General features: G+C 39.8%; 1 protein-coding gene and 1 long non-coding RNA gene across 2 annotated transcripts; both read left to right on the top strand.

Annotated features, from left to right (window-relative positions):
* Positions 1 to 446: 446 nt before the first annotated feature.
* Positions 447 to 4082, top strand: LOC103712808. The gene is made up of 2 exons (XR_604996.4): positions 447 to 759; positions 3630 to 4082. It is a non-coding gene; the product is annotated as an uncharacterized LOC103712808 (long non-coding RNA).
* A 9991-nt stretch (positions 4083 to 14073) lies between these two features.
* On the top strand, positions 14074 to 16177 carry LOC103712809 (adenylate isopentenyltransferase-like). Its single transcript, XM_008799446.4, has one exon. It carries the CDS (start codon positions 14519 to 14521, stop codon positions 15773 to 15775), a length of 1257 nt encoding a protein of 418 aa, XP_008797668.3. The 5' UTR covers positions 14074 to 14518; the 3' UTR covers positions 15776 to 16177.
* The last annotated feature ends 1658 nt before the right edge of the window (positions 16178 to 17835 follow it).

The following is a 17835-nucleotide window of genomic DNA, read 5'->3' as shown; positions in this document are numbered from 1 at the left end:
ACTCAAGATGGAACATGGCAAGGTGTTTTGCATAAAAAAACGTTCCAATCTTTCACATACGATGCAATTGCCTAATCATACCCTGGAGTCACTTTGAGATGCATGATTGCATGTTAGCATATCTGTTCATGCCCGATTGCATATCTGGTCATGCCGAAAGACCTAACCTGATACCATCCCAAATTATATATAAATAGAATTTGAAATATGCATATAAATATAGTTGGTCAATATGTATTATTAGTGACAATATGCCAAATTGTTAGTTGGATTCTTCTAAAATGACTAGTTATAATGAGTATAAATTATCACTGTGTGATAATAACACAAGAATTTTATTAAGTCCATCAGTTTCTAGAAGATCCTTAGACCATGGGTTGTATCTAGTCCTTGATCCATCATGTGATACGTTTTATTGGTCCAACATAAGTCTGGCCATCTTTGAATTGGGCTGCAAATAGATAGGTCCAAAGCAACGCACAGGGCCCGTGGAGAGCGGTCCATCTTGCCTCGTTTCTCGCAGAAGCAGCCATGGAGAAGGGCAAGGGTCTGGCTCCGAGATGGGCGGTGGAATTCGCCGAGTCTTTTTCTGGTGTTCCAGTTTTTCTCGGTCTCAATCGATCTTCCATGATCTCGGACCATTCATCCACTCCACCTCTTCTTCCAAACTTCTAGCAATCTGTATGAAGAATTGGAGATTTCCTTCTACGTGCAGGACGACGCGAATGGAGAGAGGCGGAGGCGGCGTGGATGTCGCAGGTGCTTGATTAGGGTTTTTTGAAATTTACAGCCCTTTCTCATATTGGATGAAGTTTTTTTTTTTTTTGAAAAGAATATTGATGAAGAATCGATTGCAGGTGTTTGCGTTAAGCTCGGATTAAATTTTCATGTGTTTTCATGTGTTTTACCGGTGTTTAAAGAATCGATTTGTTTAAACCCCTTTAGTTGTTTGGAGATAATTCTAAATTCTTTAGTTGGTTGTTTCCTGAAATTTATTTTTAAAACTCTTCTCAAGTCTGATTTAGTTTGACATAATCATGAGGGCAAACGACATTTTTATAAGATCAATCCTAAGCTTAGAAATGTTGGAACTATTAACACCAATCAGTTTTTTCATTCTGAATTTATATGGATAAAGGTACCTGTCTTCATTATAAATGACTTATTTTCAGTACCACCAATATATTTTGGTAAAATTCATGTATTCATAATTTTCTTGTCTAAAGGAAAAAAAAAAGTGAAAATGCCCATGAATGATTGACTAGGTTACAAAGCCATTCAGATGAAGAGCTTCTACTCCATTTTCTTGATTTGTGTCAAGTTTGACACCAAGTGGCAAGATGCATGACCTATTGGATGAAACCAAACCATGCAAGGGTTGTATGTTTTCTACAAGGTTAAAAAAACTCAAATTCAGTTTTGTTTTCAGCCATCTAAATTGAGCCTTGCTTCTGGCAATTTCAGCTGTTTGAACAGTTTAGATTCAAGACGACCTTCACCCCACTCCAAAAACCCCAACTGCAAATACGAGAAAAAAAAAAAGAGAAGTAAAAGAAAGAAAATCCTAACAAAATGGAAAACATTTATATATGAGGCATCATTTTAGAATACACTTGTATGACTTGTTCAGGAAATAGGGAATGTCCCTTCCCTAGTAATTATTAAGTAATAAAACTATGGTTTTTTTTTACTATTTCACAATATATTTCTAAGATTAGTGCATAGAGATGACTTGCATTCAGGTCTTAGAATTTGTATTTGATACATATCCAAATCAGATATATGGTAGACACGTGGATACTTGTCATTTTTTTTTTAATTGTAGCTTCTGAAAAGTGGTAGAGAGTCAAGACTTCAAAAATGAACTCAACCCACTATACTAATTTATTCTATTCAAAGATTGGTCAATGACGGATGTATCAAGATAACTTTGTAGAATATTATTTTTATAAAATTTTTAAGCTAATTGGGAATGCATATTGGAAGACCTTAACAAAATATCACATCAGTTCTTTTATACAATACACATTAGTTAAAAATTATTTTTCTACATATCCTCATATTCTCTTTTTCTTCCTATTGCTAAGTTGGACATTTGGACACATATCTGAACTATTTTTCATATTTGCGTCTATGCAAGACTATGCATAAATTCTTGATTCTTGAAATTGGATACAATGCAAAGGAGACTCGAGTTCAAATTTCACAGCTTCATGCTCAAAATTTACAAATTTAGTATTTAAACCAAATTTACTTTAAAAATTTTTCCTCATCCTTCTAAACATCTCCCCCTAAATCTCTTGGACCTTGAAATACGAAGTCTCTTGAATTTCTTGCATTGATAAACTCAAAAACTGCCAACTTTCTCAACACCTGTAAAAATACAAGTTTATAATTTATTACTATTTGAAATGAAAGAATGAGCAGACAATGATTGTGAGGACCCGCGTGGGCATATGTTTAGTCCTATATCAATTATTCATTGGGTAGATCTTGGGTATTTATACAGGATCAAGGAAGCCAAATAATATCTTCCGGCTGGCCTTTTTGAATGAAGTTCTGGGTTGTTACAGTGATATAGTAACATAAATTTTCTTTGGATGCCCACTCTCCCATGTGGCCCCATAGGTTGGCTGAGTTGATGCTAAGTGAAAGTGAAAAGTATACCGGTCGCTTTACATCTGCTCTTGTAGCATCACAGACGGTGTTTATCACCTGTAAGCCCCACTTTCGAGTTTTCTTAAAGTCAACTTCAATGGATGTGTGCTGGATGGTGGTAGAAAGGGTGGTGCGGGCTTTGTGATCAGAGGTCCAGACTCTATAGTGGTTGCAGCTGGTAGGTGCTAGCTCTTTGATATTTCTGTTCCTAGGGCGGAGCGGGCCATGGTAGGTGGAAACGTTGCCTTCTAGGCTAAGCATGTCTACAGGAAGGCCAATGGAGCTGCAGATTGAATAGCCTCGTATGCGGCAAATCACTCTGGAAGAGTTCTCTAGACTGGTAAGAGGGAGTTGCATAGAGTGTTCCGAAACTTTTTACTTTTTGACTTTTTTGAATGCATTCACGCTAGACATGTATGAGTTATCCGTTGTAGCAAAAAAAAAAAAAGTATACTGGTTTTGTAGTTTTGGAGCTTCGATAGAGATTTGAAACTGTGGTTGCAATATTAGTAGAGGTGTTTTCATTTACACAATTTTGTAGATAGAAGTCATCTTTATTTTTTGATAATCTACATGTGGAGTTATACTCCATTAACGTACCTATTTCATCTGGGGAACATGCTAACTTAGACAAAAGGATTGGTTATCAATGCACTCAGTGTATCTGTTGGATATGCCCTTCCTAGGAAAGCTCTTTCTGCCCTTGTTCGTTGGCGTTGCATGCTAAACACTTCAGAATCAGTGTTTCTGATGCCTCCTCATATGAAATGTATCAAAATGTCAATTTCATTGTGTCAAAGTACAAAATCTTTTCTTGAAGGGTTGGCAAAGTACAAAATCAACCTGCATGTAGTATGAGAATGAACATTGAATCAAAAATTGTGCCTGAGAATGCATTCAACATGATGACATGTATTTCATGGTTAAACTTCTTTGCAAGCTGATGCTTTCTTGCATTCCATGTATTGTAGGCGGTCAAGTTTTCTGGTGGGAGTCTTCAATGCATTGACCTTATCTTCATCCACTGTGTCAAACCAGTTGAAGATTTGGAATCTTGCTATGTTGGATGCTGATCCTGGTGCGAGATCAATTTCCTGCTCTCAGAGGAAATGATAACTAAATTTCCAAGTGGACTTTTGCTCGTGCAATGTGACAGATTCTCATTATTTTGTGCTATATGCATAGCTCCATTTGTTGTGTCCTTTCAGAGAACCAAGTTAACCTTATTATGTCATGTTTGTTGATAAGAGGCCTCTGTCACTTATAGCTTGTGATACATATTAATGTCTTGATTGCTGCAACAGTGCTGTTAAGTATGGATTATAGGAATGCAGCTTTAGTAATATTTGTCTGGAGACCAGATGATCTGTTGTTCACAGTTAATTCTGAACCTGTAGGAAGTAAAACTTTTCTTTTTCTTTTTCTTTTTCTTTTTCTTTTTGTTGGTTTGTGTGTGTGGAGAACTAGGATGGTGGAAGCTAATCTAAAGCCTGGTGAGGGCAGGATTTGTACTCATGCCACTGGTATCAACACCCAGTGATTTTACCAACTTGAGCCAGTTGACAGCCTCAGGAAGTAAGTCATTGTTGATGGAGTAAATATAAATGGCAAAAGCTGGAGGATCAGATCACAGCATGGATAACCTATGCGTTAGTAATATGAACATTCCTGGAACAGGTGTAAACTTGGTTTTTCTTGCCAGACACGACAGGTCGGTGATTTTGTCCTCCTTTTCTCTTTAATTCAGACTTAATTTTTCACAGTTCTCATAACTATGTCATTCAAAATCACAGGACTGGAATTTTGATTGGAAACTAGCTTATAATGGTTTGATCATACCAAATGGGCTGTTAAATGACAGGTTAAGGATGGAAAGGGGATAATTTTACATATGACTACTTAAATACTTTCCCTTGGATGTTGAAAATGATTCAGCCGGTGTAAGCAGTGTGTAAATGATTAAACATTCATTTTTGAAGAAATCAATTGGAACTACTAGAAAGGCGCAGGCTCAATTCTGAAGTATAATTTCAAACCAGGCTCAAACTGTAAAGAAGACAGACATGCTCTGCCAAACTTGGACACCGAAAGTTTGATTAAGTTGCATATGGCTGAAAGTCAAATTTCAAAGTTCAAACAAGTTCTTGGCAGGCTATGTGGTATGTTGATGTTCGTAGTAAGTGTCCTATTCTGGCTGAAGATAATTATCTGTGTTGCAAAAAATGGTTGTGTTGTCAGAGAAAAGAAAGAAAAGAGTTTGGAAGGAGAAGCAAGACCATTATGTGGGGCTTCCTGCAAGGGTTCAGATTGTATCTTTTGTGCGAAAGAATGGTTCACCTATGGGCGCTTCAAGACGACCTATGCAATGTGCCATCTAATAGTTGCCATCGCGAACGATACAATCCGAACCATTCTGCAAGGTTCGATGATCTGATTATGCCAAATTAAAAATTTTAAAAAATAAAAATTAGTTTAGAATTTTTTTGCGTGATTATTATTTTGTTTAATCAGAAAGTTTCTAACGCCACCTTTGTTCGTGTCCGTCCACTATTAGATCACCTACTGCATAGATCTCAAAACAATCCGAACTCTGCCGCTCATCTGCCTGTGCTGTCCTAGATGTTCCACAAAGGCAACAGGTGGCGAGATACCTCTACGGCAATGGTGAAGCTTCCCTCTCCTACCCATTGCCAGCTGGGCGGGTGGACTGGTGTAACTTTATAAAAATCCCACGTAGAAGTGATTAAACTAATGCCTCGGATGTGATCAATCTGTTCATAGTATAAGATGTGGTTGGGAAATTTAGGGGTTTGGTACTCATTATGAGAAAGCTCTCAACAAATACAGACACATATAAAATAGCAAATCAGAACGGAACATGACCTGAAGCTAGGACTTGAAGTTCCATTCAAAACCGAGTCATCTCTACCAGTTTCTTCTTGTCCTCACCTTTTGAGTACCGTTATTTGCAAGTTGTATAATTGGACTTCTACTTACATTTGAGTTCTTCTACAAATTATCCATTTATAGTGGGACATGAATTAAACAATAATTAAGGGGACTGTAAGTGCGTAATGAAAGCTACACTATATGTAACTAAATCACATGTTGACTTCAATGTTTAAATTGGTCATAATTATGATATGATAAGAATCAATGATTAATCTTTCCCTGAAAACAAGACAAGAAGGAGGTTTGGACTTGCAAGCTTTTGGTAATCTAGTGATTTGATTGATCAATTGATGAAGACAAGCACTCTCGATCCAAAGAGAGAAAACAAATCAGTTCCGTGCATTGTATGGTACCTCATAAACTTGAACTAAGAATAAAATGCATCAAAAGCCAAAATTTTCAGATGACATTTGTATGTCACTAACAGTCGTAGTCCACCTAAACACCCTGCAGATCATGCCGTCATGGCGCACTGCATTCTTAATTTCCATTACGTTAAAGTAGCCACTTCTATTAGCATCAACTAAGGATTATTATTAAAGAGATGCTTGCGGACGAAAACCATGGCCTACAATGGGAGCATCTATTGGTTCGAATCCGTGGACTACATGCAGAAAGTTGACTCTCAATATGTCCATCTCAAGCCAGGAATGCATTCCCATAATATTACTCTCTCGTCTGAATACTTCTCTACATAACTAGGTAGGTGGTATTCAGGCACTTTGCATCTCGGAACTACTCATCCACATCGCACACTAGAGTGAATCTTTTCTTAATAAATATGCAATGCTTCTTCAAGACTCTGAGAGGCTAAGGCAGCCCAACTACTCCTATTATGTTGGTGTTATTTTTTTTTAAAAAAATCATCACCAATCTACATGTTTGGGAGGAGGGTCAAGATCTAGGATCGTTGGCGGTCACGGATGAGCTCCCCAGAGATTATACCCGTGATTTCGTTAAAATACTTTATATAGAATCATTCACAGCTTGCAAAGAAGTGGGCATTGTCTTGGTAATTGATTCTAATGGTGGAGCATATCTGCTCTTATTTCTTAATTAGGACTAATTAAACAACATATCAATTGTATTAAGATTTAAGCACATCAAGCTAATCTTTAGTACATCTAGTGTGATATAGGTCATTGTCTTGCTACATTGTCCTAATACAAAGGGAAAATTCTTCCTCATAAACCAGTATCTCCCTTGGAGGCCATGCTTTCTCTAGGGTATTGAAGCAAGTTATCGATTCTTCCTTTTTCTTTTTTATTAAATTTGAGATTGATGGTGGGAGCACAATCTTTTTGTGTTTCTCATGGAACCTCTCTAATCATGTAAGGGAGCATCTTTATCTCCCATATTTTGAAACTCGACCTTTGTAATTCCTAGATTGCGAAGAAGCTCAAGCAGAATTTTGGAAGTCTAGCATGCCACTTCCACCTCTCATGGGGAACGAAAATAAAAGCTAGTCGTGACTTACCATTCAAGACAACAAGTTGGTAACCATCAGTCTTAGGAGCGAGGATTTGTCCCACGGTAATAATTAATCAGTAATAGAGATGATCTAAAAATAGTCAGATAGGTACTTCCCTTTTTTTTTTTACTTTGAAAAATATATTTTGTAATTATGGTAGAACAGTCCAAAGCCACATAATTATGCCAAAATGACCCTACCTAGTTGATTCATTTGGCGAGCATGGCTCAACTCAGATAATATAAATTATTTTTTCCGCTTGAAATGCTGACTTTGTAGCAGTCTGATTGTTTTCATATTTCACGCGAATCTCTTCCTGCATGCCATACAAATATATCAAAAATTGTACTGCATGGTATTTTTTAAATAAATTTTTAAGAGAACTTTTATAATAGATTTAAGTTTCCACCATATAAAAAAATAGAAAAGAAGAGAGAAGAAATATCGACTCAACTCATATTATCATCAACCCAATTATCCAGTCATCAGCAAGGCCCGATTAAACAGCCAGCCAAGTAGATCACTCACTCACTTGATCTCACAAATCTTTGTACCGTATAAACCGTTCACGGTTTCGGATGCTATCTCCAACAAATACATTAAAAAATTGTATAGATTCTATGTATTTTACCACCTATAGTCAAAATCAATATAAATTAAAGCATGTTAGCTAGAAAACATAAAGCACCAGTACCACACATTGGCTTATTTAAAGGAATAGCTAATGATTCGTCGAGGACATGTAAGCGTGTCGAACAGGAGGTAGGAGCACTCGATGGTCCACGCACATTCAGTGTTCAGCGGTTGGAAAGAGACAAGTTTAAGCAACCACTCGCAATTGGTGCCCTTCTGACCTCCTCCCATTTTGTTATTCTTAGCGCTGCCCCCCTCCCTCGGCTCGCACTCCCTCGTCCTTTGTCCTTGGCGAGGTGAGTCCCGTAATAATGATTTGGGCTCACGCCCTCCCCTCGGGTCCTGCGCCCCAACTCGTTGCGTGCGGATGCACAAGCTTGTTCATCATATTTATTCCAACAATAAAGCATAAATCATCTTATCCGTTTGGTAGCAGAATTGTGTGGAAAAGTCCCACGTCGATTATTCGCTGGATGGATTTTAAATACTTATATAGAATCAAGAAATTCAAATAATACCTTTCCGCTAGTTATTTTGGATAAGATCCTGTATTGTTACAAATTGTATCTGAGCGGATCCGACCCATTACCTATGTGGATTAAGAAACACTGCAGTACGGATTCATTGGAGCTGACCACAGGCCGATCGTGGTATTTGTAATTAGGTTTAAATAGATTTGAACGCTTAGCCTGACGAGAACGTCAGATCTTGAACGGAAAGAATAGCTCAAAGCATTTCTCCATCGCTAAAAAAAAAAACAGTGAAAAATATCATTTGAAGGGAAGTCGAGTGTGAAGGTGCATCCCTTTGTATGGCAGTATAGATAAAGATCATTTACAATATTAAAACAACCACCACCATGATCGCAAGGAGGCTCCTACATTATACAATGAAAATTCAAATAATTGATCACCTTATCTTTTAATAAAATAACATTTTTGTTTGAAAGAATATATAACTAAGGCAATAATCTTTGTATCTATTGTTTGGACAAACATGCCATTATTTTTATTATGAAGCAATTTTTCTAAGAATATGGCTAATATAATGTCAATCAATTACAGTTTTGATGCAAGCTGCTACTTAGGGGATTGTAGGGTTACTAAAACCTTACTCTTATAATTGTCCAACTCTCTCTCTCTCTCTCTCTTTGTTTGTCACGGACAGTGTGTGCAACTTGCCAGGTTTTGGTGAGGGGATTCGAATGGAAACAGCCTCAATTTGCTGGTAGCTATCATTATTATTGCTGTAGTAAACCAACTAACCCCATAAATAAACAAAGAGAGAGAGAGAGAGAGAGAGAGAGAAGGGGGAGGATCTATAGCCAATGGGACGGAAGATATAGGTTTGAGCCGTGGGGGCTGCTGGCTTGGAAGTGAGGGCCCACACTAGCAGCATTCTTAAAAAGGCAACGTTCGTTCGCAGCTCCTCTGGATATCAGAAAAATGGGCAATCCCTGCACCAACCCTTTATTTTTGTGGGTACCATGTTGGCCACGCCATCTTCTATGAAGTAAGCTAAAGTAATTTATTAAGCTCTTCTCTTTCACAGTTTCACTTCCAAAAGGCCACAGCACATCAAGGTGACGAAGACTGTGACATTAGAGATGATATTATAAGGGTTAAGCGTCGTGACAGTGTGCGGCCCAACAAGAAGACTCCTTCTGGATAATACCCTTTTTTTTTTAAGGCAATATCTCCTTGTCTATAGTATTGAAGCTGAAGTGCCTAAGCCGCTCATGCAACCAAGAACTATAGCTATCATTTTCTTTTAGCTACTTTGATGAAACAGTGAATGAGGCCATCAAACTCTAGTTGAGGTCTAACTCAATGGACTTGGACATAATTTATTGCAATTATAGAGAATCTAGCCTTTTAGTACATGTTTGTTGGCTCCTTGGTTAGTGAAAAACCTATCCTACCCAAATAATAATAATAATAAATGTAATGGCGCGCTAAAGGGATGCCATTTGGCTTGAACCTTTGTGGACTTCTGCCAATTGAAACTCCACGGCAACTGCAGCCAAAATTTTGTAAGGCGGCAAATATTTGTTGCAACCTGGTGTCAATTTATGGTCAATGAAATTGAAATTATGTCTTACCACAGTATGCCATATCATGGTCTCTACTTGATGCTTTTAGATTAAAGCCAGGGGTTATTTTTTTATACTTCATAAGTCAAAGGGGGGCTTGGCATGACGCATTACACTACAAAGTATGGATACAACAAAATATAGTAATTAATATTGTCGACATAACAATCACTATCTTTGATCAGCATTTCAGCATTACTTGGATGACAGTCTGCGTCCGTAAATTTATCTTGCCACGTAGCAATAAGTAACGCTAAGATATGTAAGCATCACTTTCTACTTGTTGAATTTTTAATCTACGCTCTTGCTAGAACATTCAAAATTATACGTGAAATCAACCAAGAGGCAAAATGTTGGAAGGGGCAAATATGTATTTTTATAATATGTAAATAATGTACCAATATTAGAATCCATACACTTCTATATGCCAAGCAAATTCACTCCATATTGAAATTGTAGAGAAGTAGACAATTCTGTCATAAGCGAAACTGAAAACTGCGAAGTTAGAGTAATTATCAAATCTAATCATATTATACAAAAATCTATACAGAAGTTGACTATTCGCAATTTGCTCTTTCCTTGAGCAAATCAATACCATCCATGTACAACATTTGCTTTTGCACCCTACTAAGGATGTGCAAAATTCCATAAAAAAAGAATGAAATGGTTGGACAATATTCTACGAGGGAAAGTTATATGCAACCTGAGGGTATTAAGGCCGGTATGAATTTCATTTTATATGCAAAAATAATTCAAAGGTTTCAATGATAGCATGACTCCATTATAATGGAATCGATTGAAAATGTTACTAACTATTGTCATGATTATATATAATAGCCTTTTTTATCTCAAAATGTAATTTTTCAAGCTTTAATCACTATTACAATGAATATTATAACTATTTTTTGAGGACATTTTTCCATTCACCATTTTCTGGATGAGAAAAACATTATTTTCCAAATGTACAATCACTTTTGAAGAGAAATTAAAAAATTTAATTTTTGATAATATTTTATTACTATAAATTTATAAGTTAAACAAGAGCTGTAATATACATTATATCAGATCATTATAGTACTAAATAATTCATTAGAACAGTTGTTATGTCATTATATATATATATATATATATATATATATAATTTGCGCAAACAACATATAAGCCACCTTCTTGCAACCATAGCATGTTAATTTATCTTTCTAGGATTTGGAGTATAAAGCAGGAGAAAATTTTGGTTCCACTTGAATTCACATCTAGTAGAATATCACCTTAAAATTTGAATTACAGGTGGTAGGCAAACCCCTTCGCAACTACTTATTATGAGGAAACTTATATAGTATCGTCCTTAATAAAATTGGCATTAAGCAAAAAATAGAACAATATAAATTAATTTGAGTTGGAATAGATTTTTCTTTTGGGGTTATAATGGGCAAGAATAAAGCATCCATTGCAAATCAGAAAACAAAATGCTCCCGAGCCTTTACATAGTAATCGTGACAGAGTTCCATTAGTGCGATCCACGTTGGTGATATAGAAGGCCATCTAATCTGTTGTTGCATTACATTCATGATAAATAAGTGTAACCTAGAAGCTAAACAAGCCAAAAATAATCCTCCAAATGTCAAGAAGTAGAGGACGAGTCAACGTAGAAAAAGTTTATTAACACCGAAAGCCAAAGAAATTAAATTGTACTGCCTCATGACAGGAACGAGTTAAGCCTAGCTTATTAGACCAGTCGAGTTGATTTGGCTTGAACCTTGCCATGTCTTGCATATCCCAGCCCTGCCACATGCAATCTTGCCGAATTGCATTCCAATATTGTACCATGTTTGGTCAAGCTTCCAAGATAATAGGAATATCAAATCCAGACTCGGACGGAGTTTAGGGCGTGCAAATGCTTTTTTTTTTTTGGTAAAACGGCGTTTCATATTGCTCTTAAATAAGTACAGTCAGCTACATCAGCAGAAAGAAAATAAAACAAAGCATCAGGGACATCAGTATCCCCAGTCCAAATAACCTCTCCAGGTAGTGGCACTTGCACGATCAAAATTTTCTCTTTGCATCATATTTAAAATTGGCAAGAACAATATTTGGACAGCTCTAAGAGAGTTCCTTATCTAAATTCTTCTATGATAGACAACTAAAGGTCAGTTCAGGGCAATTGAAGGACCCATAACGACAACTACAATAATTAAGATACAACTAGCCATTTTAATTTTTTACACTCCTTCACCAAGTGAGACCAGTCCAGACACTTATAACAGAAGCAGAATTGTCTATAATCCCCTTACTCTGGACTGTCATCAACCTACGTAGGTGGCTTTCAATAAAGAAGACAAGTTAATCCAAGTGCACCTATTGGCCAATTATAACCTACACCAAGATCTGGGAAATTCCTACAACTTGGGATCTGAGGACCTGATGTTTATAAACATCTAAGGTGTTTTTTTTAAAGTCTTTTTCGATAAGGGAGAACTGCGAGTTCTTTTTGCTCCATTTTTCTGAGCTGCAAGCCATGTGTGAAAACTGCCGCTTGTCAATCTTGTATATATATAGAAGAAGACTTTTATTCCCATTGTACTAGAAAGATTGGTGCTTGTTAGAATTACAAAGTTTGCTGTCATGGAAATAATTAACGTATCCAAGCTTGAGCATTTAAAAGCTTTATCGAGGCCTAGTGGTGGATAACTTCGTCCATAAAATTCTACATGTAAATCTTAAACACATACAAAAAAAAAATCTGCATCATCCAACATATCACGTCACTTTCTCTGTGCAGCATGCACAAGAGAGGAGCCAGGCTAGTGCATGCATGGTACATGAAGATCGATCAGCAGATCAAAGATTATTTATTTATTTTTTTTATATCAGTTATGTGTTTCAAATTATGGCCATTCTTTCTTGTTTGTTTCCCTTTGATTTTTTTTTTTTTTTCTCGTAACGTCATATATGCTCTTTTTCATCATGAATGCATCACGTACGTTTATTTTGAAATTTATGTTTATGGACATGTATGTATTTTTGCCTGACTTGCTAGTTTCTCCTCACAAGCATATCTAGCTATTGTCAAAGGGGATGCTGTACTTCAGCATGACGAAGGGAACATGTTCGTTGCACAAGAAAAAAATATCTAAGATGTCTGGTTTCGCTTTTCACTCCCTGCCGTTCTAGCTGGTGCTTTCGTATCTGAGAAAAACCTCGAGACAGAACATCTCCTTGGCACCTTCTCAGAAAGAATACCCTCTTTTGAGGCTAACCACTCCTGCAACTTGAGCTCTCTGGGTCCATGACAATGAAGACTCACCATGGTTAGGGTAATTTGAAGTTGTTCGCATCTTCCTCCGAAGGAGAGCAAAGCCATAGCAGATGGTGATAGGCCCTCTCCTAGTTCCCTCGTATCCATCACACTTGTTATAAGGCAATCCAACGTCCCTTTCCTCACGGTGCTTGCAAAAACAAGAAAATGTCGAATTAACCCGAACCCAAAGGAATTCGATGATTAATAAATCATAGGTAAACCCCACATGTGCAACCCCAATAAACTCTTCAATACACAACATGAAGGCCTACCCCTAATCTAGGTATAATTTTCGGTTGGACCAGATCCATCACTGAGTTGGTGGACCAGTCCAACCACGAAGAAATACGTACGAAAACACATGTATTGTGCTCTTTTCCAATTTATCCATCCTTGTGCATGTTGGTCTGCAGTTGGATCGCTTCTAATTTAGTGAGATATCACTTGGATTGAGCTTCCTCTTGGAAGATGGACAAGGTCCAAGCAGGCAATGACTACATTGGGCACGGAGAAACTACACTAAATTTGCTGGAACATTGTGAAATGCGATATTTCGAAGAATTAAAAAAATATCAATCCTTTCCGTACGTGAAAGCACGACGCATCGATGCGTGACTAATGGAATAATCCATGCAGCCAACCCGATTCCCTTGTTCGGATGAGGCTCAACTTGGCCAACACCATTACTCACTACCACCATCCACCCATGCTGGTCTGATCAAGCAGCGGCCACTTGTGCTAGTTGCAAACCAACCAAGCCACCATATTCCCACTCCTCTCCTGCATTTAAGGACAGAGAGCCCCAGGGTGGGGCTGATCCCAAAGCACCAGGCATGCTCATTTTTTTATGCTTCCACTTATTTTATCCACACAAACCATCTATTTGTAAGCACAACCGAACCAGCAAGGACCAAGACAAACTATTAACTCAGAAGGATCGTGACAAGAGCTGGCTGGTTTATCACCCTTCCATTATTTCGTTGCCTTTTTTTTTATACTGCTTCGGGAGAAGGGAGAGAAGGGCAGGGAATAGAAGCAGAACAGTAGAACACACCACAATATTTAATGGTGTAACGCCCATACGCATGGTCTTCGAAATGATTAACCTAAAACTTAATTAAATAGATAGGAAAGGGGTTAGCTTGTATATATCTATATATATATATATATACACACATACACACACATATATATGGGATACCTGGAACCAGTTATAAAGCGTTAGCGTGAGCAAAACAGGGTAAGTGAGAAAGAAGACAAAGGGAAATAGTGTGTGTGGGAGAGAGACCCAAGTCCATGGTCCAGAACAACAACAAGAAGTGCATGAATTGAGATGGGCGGTTGCCCTCTGCTGCTGCTCTTATGCGAAACGGCATTCCCTCTTTTCCCACAGTCTTGATTCCCTTTGTACTGAATGAGATCATTGGCGAACACTTGGCATGCCAGTCTCCCACCTCCACTACACGCTGTATCGGATTCTCCTTTCTACTTCCTTCTCTCCTCCATTCTCTGTTCTTCTTCTTCAAACTCCTCCTCTTTAGAAGAAAATATATTGCAACAATCTGTTGACTCATACTGCAATAAAAAAAATTTCTATATGAGAATTTTATTCTCCAGAAGCGGCAGCACCTTCAGCGCTCTTCTTCTTCCGTTCCTCCAGGGTGTCCAGCGGCCCGTGGCGAGGGCGGCGACGGCGAAGTTCTTATTCGGGCAGCAGAGCGTGATGACGGCGGTGGACAGCCAGAGCCTCCACCACCAACTCTTCTACCTCCCCGGGAGGGCCTGCAGCAGTCGCCGGAATGAGAGCGTGGTCGTGGTCATGGGTGCAACCGGGACCGGCAAGTCGAAGCTATCTATCGACTTGGCGACCAGATTTCCATCCGAGGTGGTCAACTCCGACAAGATCCAGGTCTACCGTGGCCTCGACATCACCACCAACAAGATCCCTCTGGCGGAGCGCTGCGGCGTGCCGCACCATCTGTTGGGGGAGCTCGACCCCGAGGCTGGGGAGCTCCCGGCACTGAAGTTCAGGTCCCTGGCGGCGTCGGCCATCGAGGGAATCGCCGCCCGCCGACGGCTCCCGGTGGTGGCGGGCGGGTCGAACTCGTTCATCCACGCGCTGCTGGCGGCACGGCACGACCCTCGGGTGGACCCGTTCGCGGCGGGGGACAGCCGGCGGGGAAGACGGGAGCGGCTGCGCTACCGGTGCTGTTTTCTCTGGGTGGACGTGGAGAAGAAGGTACTGGCGGAGTACCTGGACCGACGGGTGGAGGAGATGGCGGCGGATGGGATGGTGGCGGAGCTGGAGGCGTACTTCGCGGCGGAGGGGGCGGAGCCGGGGAGGCACCCGGGCTTGGAGAAGGCGATTGGGGTGCCGGAGTTCCGAGAATATTTCGAGAAAGGGAAAGGGGCGAAGAAGCACGCGGCGGCGGTGGCGGCGATCAAGGCGAACACGCGGCGGCTGGCGGAGGAGCAGGTGCGGAAGATCGGGAGGCTCGGGGAGAGCGGATGCGGGTGGGCGCTCCAGCGGGTGGACGCGACGGCGGCGGTGCGGGCGCGGCTGGAGGGGTCGGCGTGGGCGGCGGCATGGGACCGGGACGTGGTGGGGCCCAGCGTCGCCGCGGTGGAGAGCTTCCTCGAGTCCTCGCTTTCTCCTCCACTCGGTTGTTAATTGAGCGAGTCCGTGGTTCTCCTCCCAGCCCAGACCGGCCTTTTTTCAAGAATTTGGAGAAAGGTGACTAAAGATACCAAAAGGAACAAAGAAAGGGTACGAACAGCTCGAGAACGTATTTCCTTTTAATCTTTAAATTTTTGTATCAGAGAGAGAAAGGGAGAAGGGTGAGTGGAATATCGTTGGGAGGAAGCCGGGGCGGAGCAGGCGGCCAATTTTGGTGCGTGAGGACGCCTCTGACACGAGCGTGGGGGCCGAGCGAGTGGTGGGATTGGGGACAGTCAAGGGACACAGCGGTGAAGCGAGGTGCAAAAGAAAAGGCAAAAAAATCATACAACACAAAAAGAGCAAAAAAAAAAAAAAAAAAAGTGGAGCTGGGAACAGAGAAGAGACAGAGCACTGGGTGCCAAAAGAAAAAATTATACAACACAAGGAAAAAAAAAGAGAAGAAAATGTTGGGTCTAGTTCGGGTTATCTTAGTTATTGTATCTTTTTCTTTCCTATCTAGTTCTCTTTTTTTTTTCTTTTTTTATCTTACTTTCCTTCCGAGTGTGTAGGTTTGAAAGGGGAATCTCAATCACATTTTGGGTGTGAGTTTGAGAGAGATGCCCACTTAAGAAGCGTGTTGTTGGGAGACATGTGATGTGGGTGGAGGCAAGCACCTAACTCCCAGCACAAGTGTGAAGGATTATTTCTTCTCTACAATCAAATATGAAAAAAAAAAAACAGTACTAGTTTTTGGAGCATCTTTTGGCTTAGAGAGTATTGTCAACGATTATCCCTGTGCACGTCCATTTCTTTCTTGCTCCATAGCATATACTAACTCAATTTTGAAAGCAATCTTTTAGACTATATATATTAAACGTGTACTTAATGTTGTGATTACTGCTGATGGCTTGGCGCCAAGAGAATGGCCTGGTGGTTGTTGAGTCCATTGAATTTGAGCTCTTGGTGGTCTCTAGAAACGGCAAAAGCATCATTGCAGTTGTAGGAGGCCTCAAGTAGTGTTTGCTCCTTCCCGGGGCATGGAAATTGGAGAGCGGAAACAACATTGCCGGCGTTATTAGTCCTGGTTATTCCCAAGATGCCCACGCTGGTCCCTCTCTCTTTCTCCCCCTCGCCTGCAGCTATACGGTAGGTCGTACCCGATTACGAGGTGCACCAGTGGGACCACGGGTGGCCGGGATCTGACGGCAGCTGATGCTGTGATCGTCGGATCGTTTGATGAAGTCCAATCGATCTCGTCCTCCAGACTACGGCTGACGGATGGGACGTGACCTTGGCATCCCATCCACATAGCTCCGAGCCCTGCACCTGGCCCTGCCATGCCGCAGAATAACGGTCGTTAGAACACAGTGACCTACTATGAAATATAGGTGCGGGTGGCTGCATGGAAACTTATTTCGTTCTTCTTCTTAACTTAGTCTCCGTTAAGAAGATCAAAGGGATTTTACAAGAAATTAAGTTTTGATATGTCGTTTAAGCACATTGTATAGTGATAACTACTTAATGCGAGTTCATTGTTAAATCAGTAAAAGCTTTTCTATATTTTCTTAAGAGCTTGGTTTCGAGACTACTTTCATATATCCAGAGCATTTGAATTCTTTAGTAATGATTAGAGCACCATGCAGTTGCTAATTAAATATGCTTCGTTTTCCTCATTACAAAAACCCATCTTCTATGTCCATGGGTCAAAGAGAAAACCCATAAAGTAAGCACATTTTGTAAAGCCTCTACCAAATTCGGCGCATTTGATTAGCATGTTTTAGGTTGGGTAATAGTTGAACTAAAGGTTCTGGTTGTTGCATTAAGTATGGTTTCATTATCACCTTTAGTAACACGTGGTTTTATCCCTTAAGAGAATAGAATTTGTTTCAATTCTAGTGTAAAGCCATAAATTGAGTTGGAAAGATGTTCCATAGGTATGCAATGTTGTAATTGATCATATCGATTATTAAAAAGAGAACGTAATGATCAAATTGATGCATTAGCCTCTTTTTTTTCCTATTGAGAATAGAAGGAGCTAATTCCTCACCCCATTGCCTAGGTGATACCATGCC

Source organism: Phoenix dactylifera, chromosome 4 (assembly GCF_009389715.1).
Source record: "Phoenix dactylifera cultivar Barhee BC4 chromosome 4, palm_55x_up_171113_PBpolish2nd_filt_p, whole genome shotgun sequence".
NCBI lineage: Eukaryota > Viridiplantae > Streptophyta > Magnoliopsida > Arecales > Arecaceae > Phoenix > Phoenix dactylifera.
The sequence above is the reverse complement of the archived record's forward strand: the minus strand, read 5'-3'. Positions and strand labels throughout refer to the sequence as shown.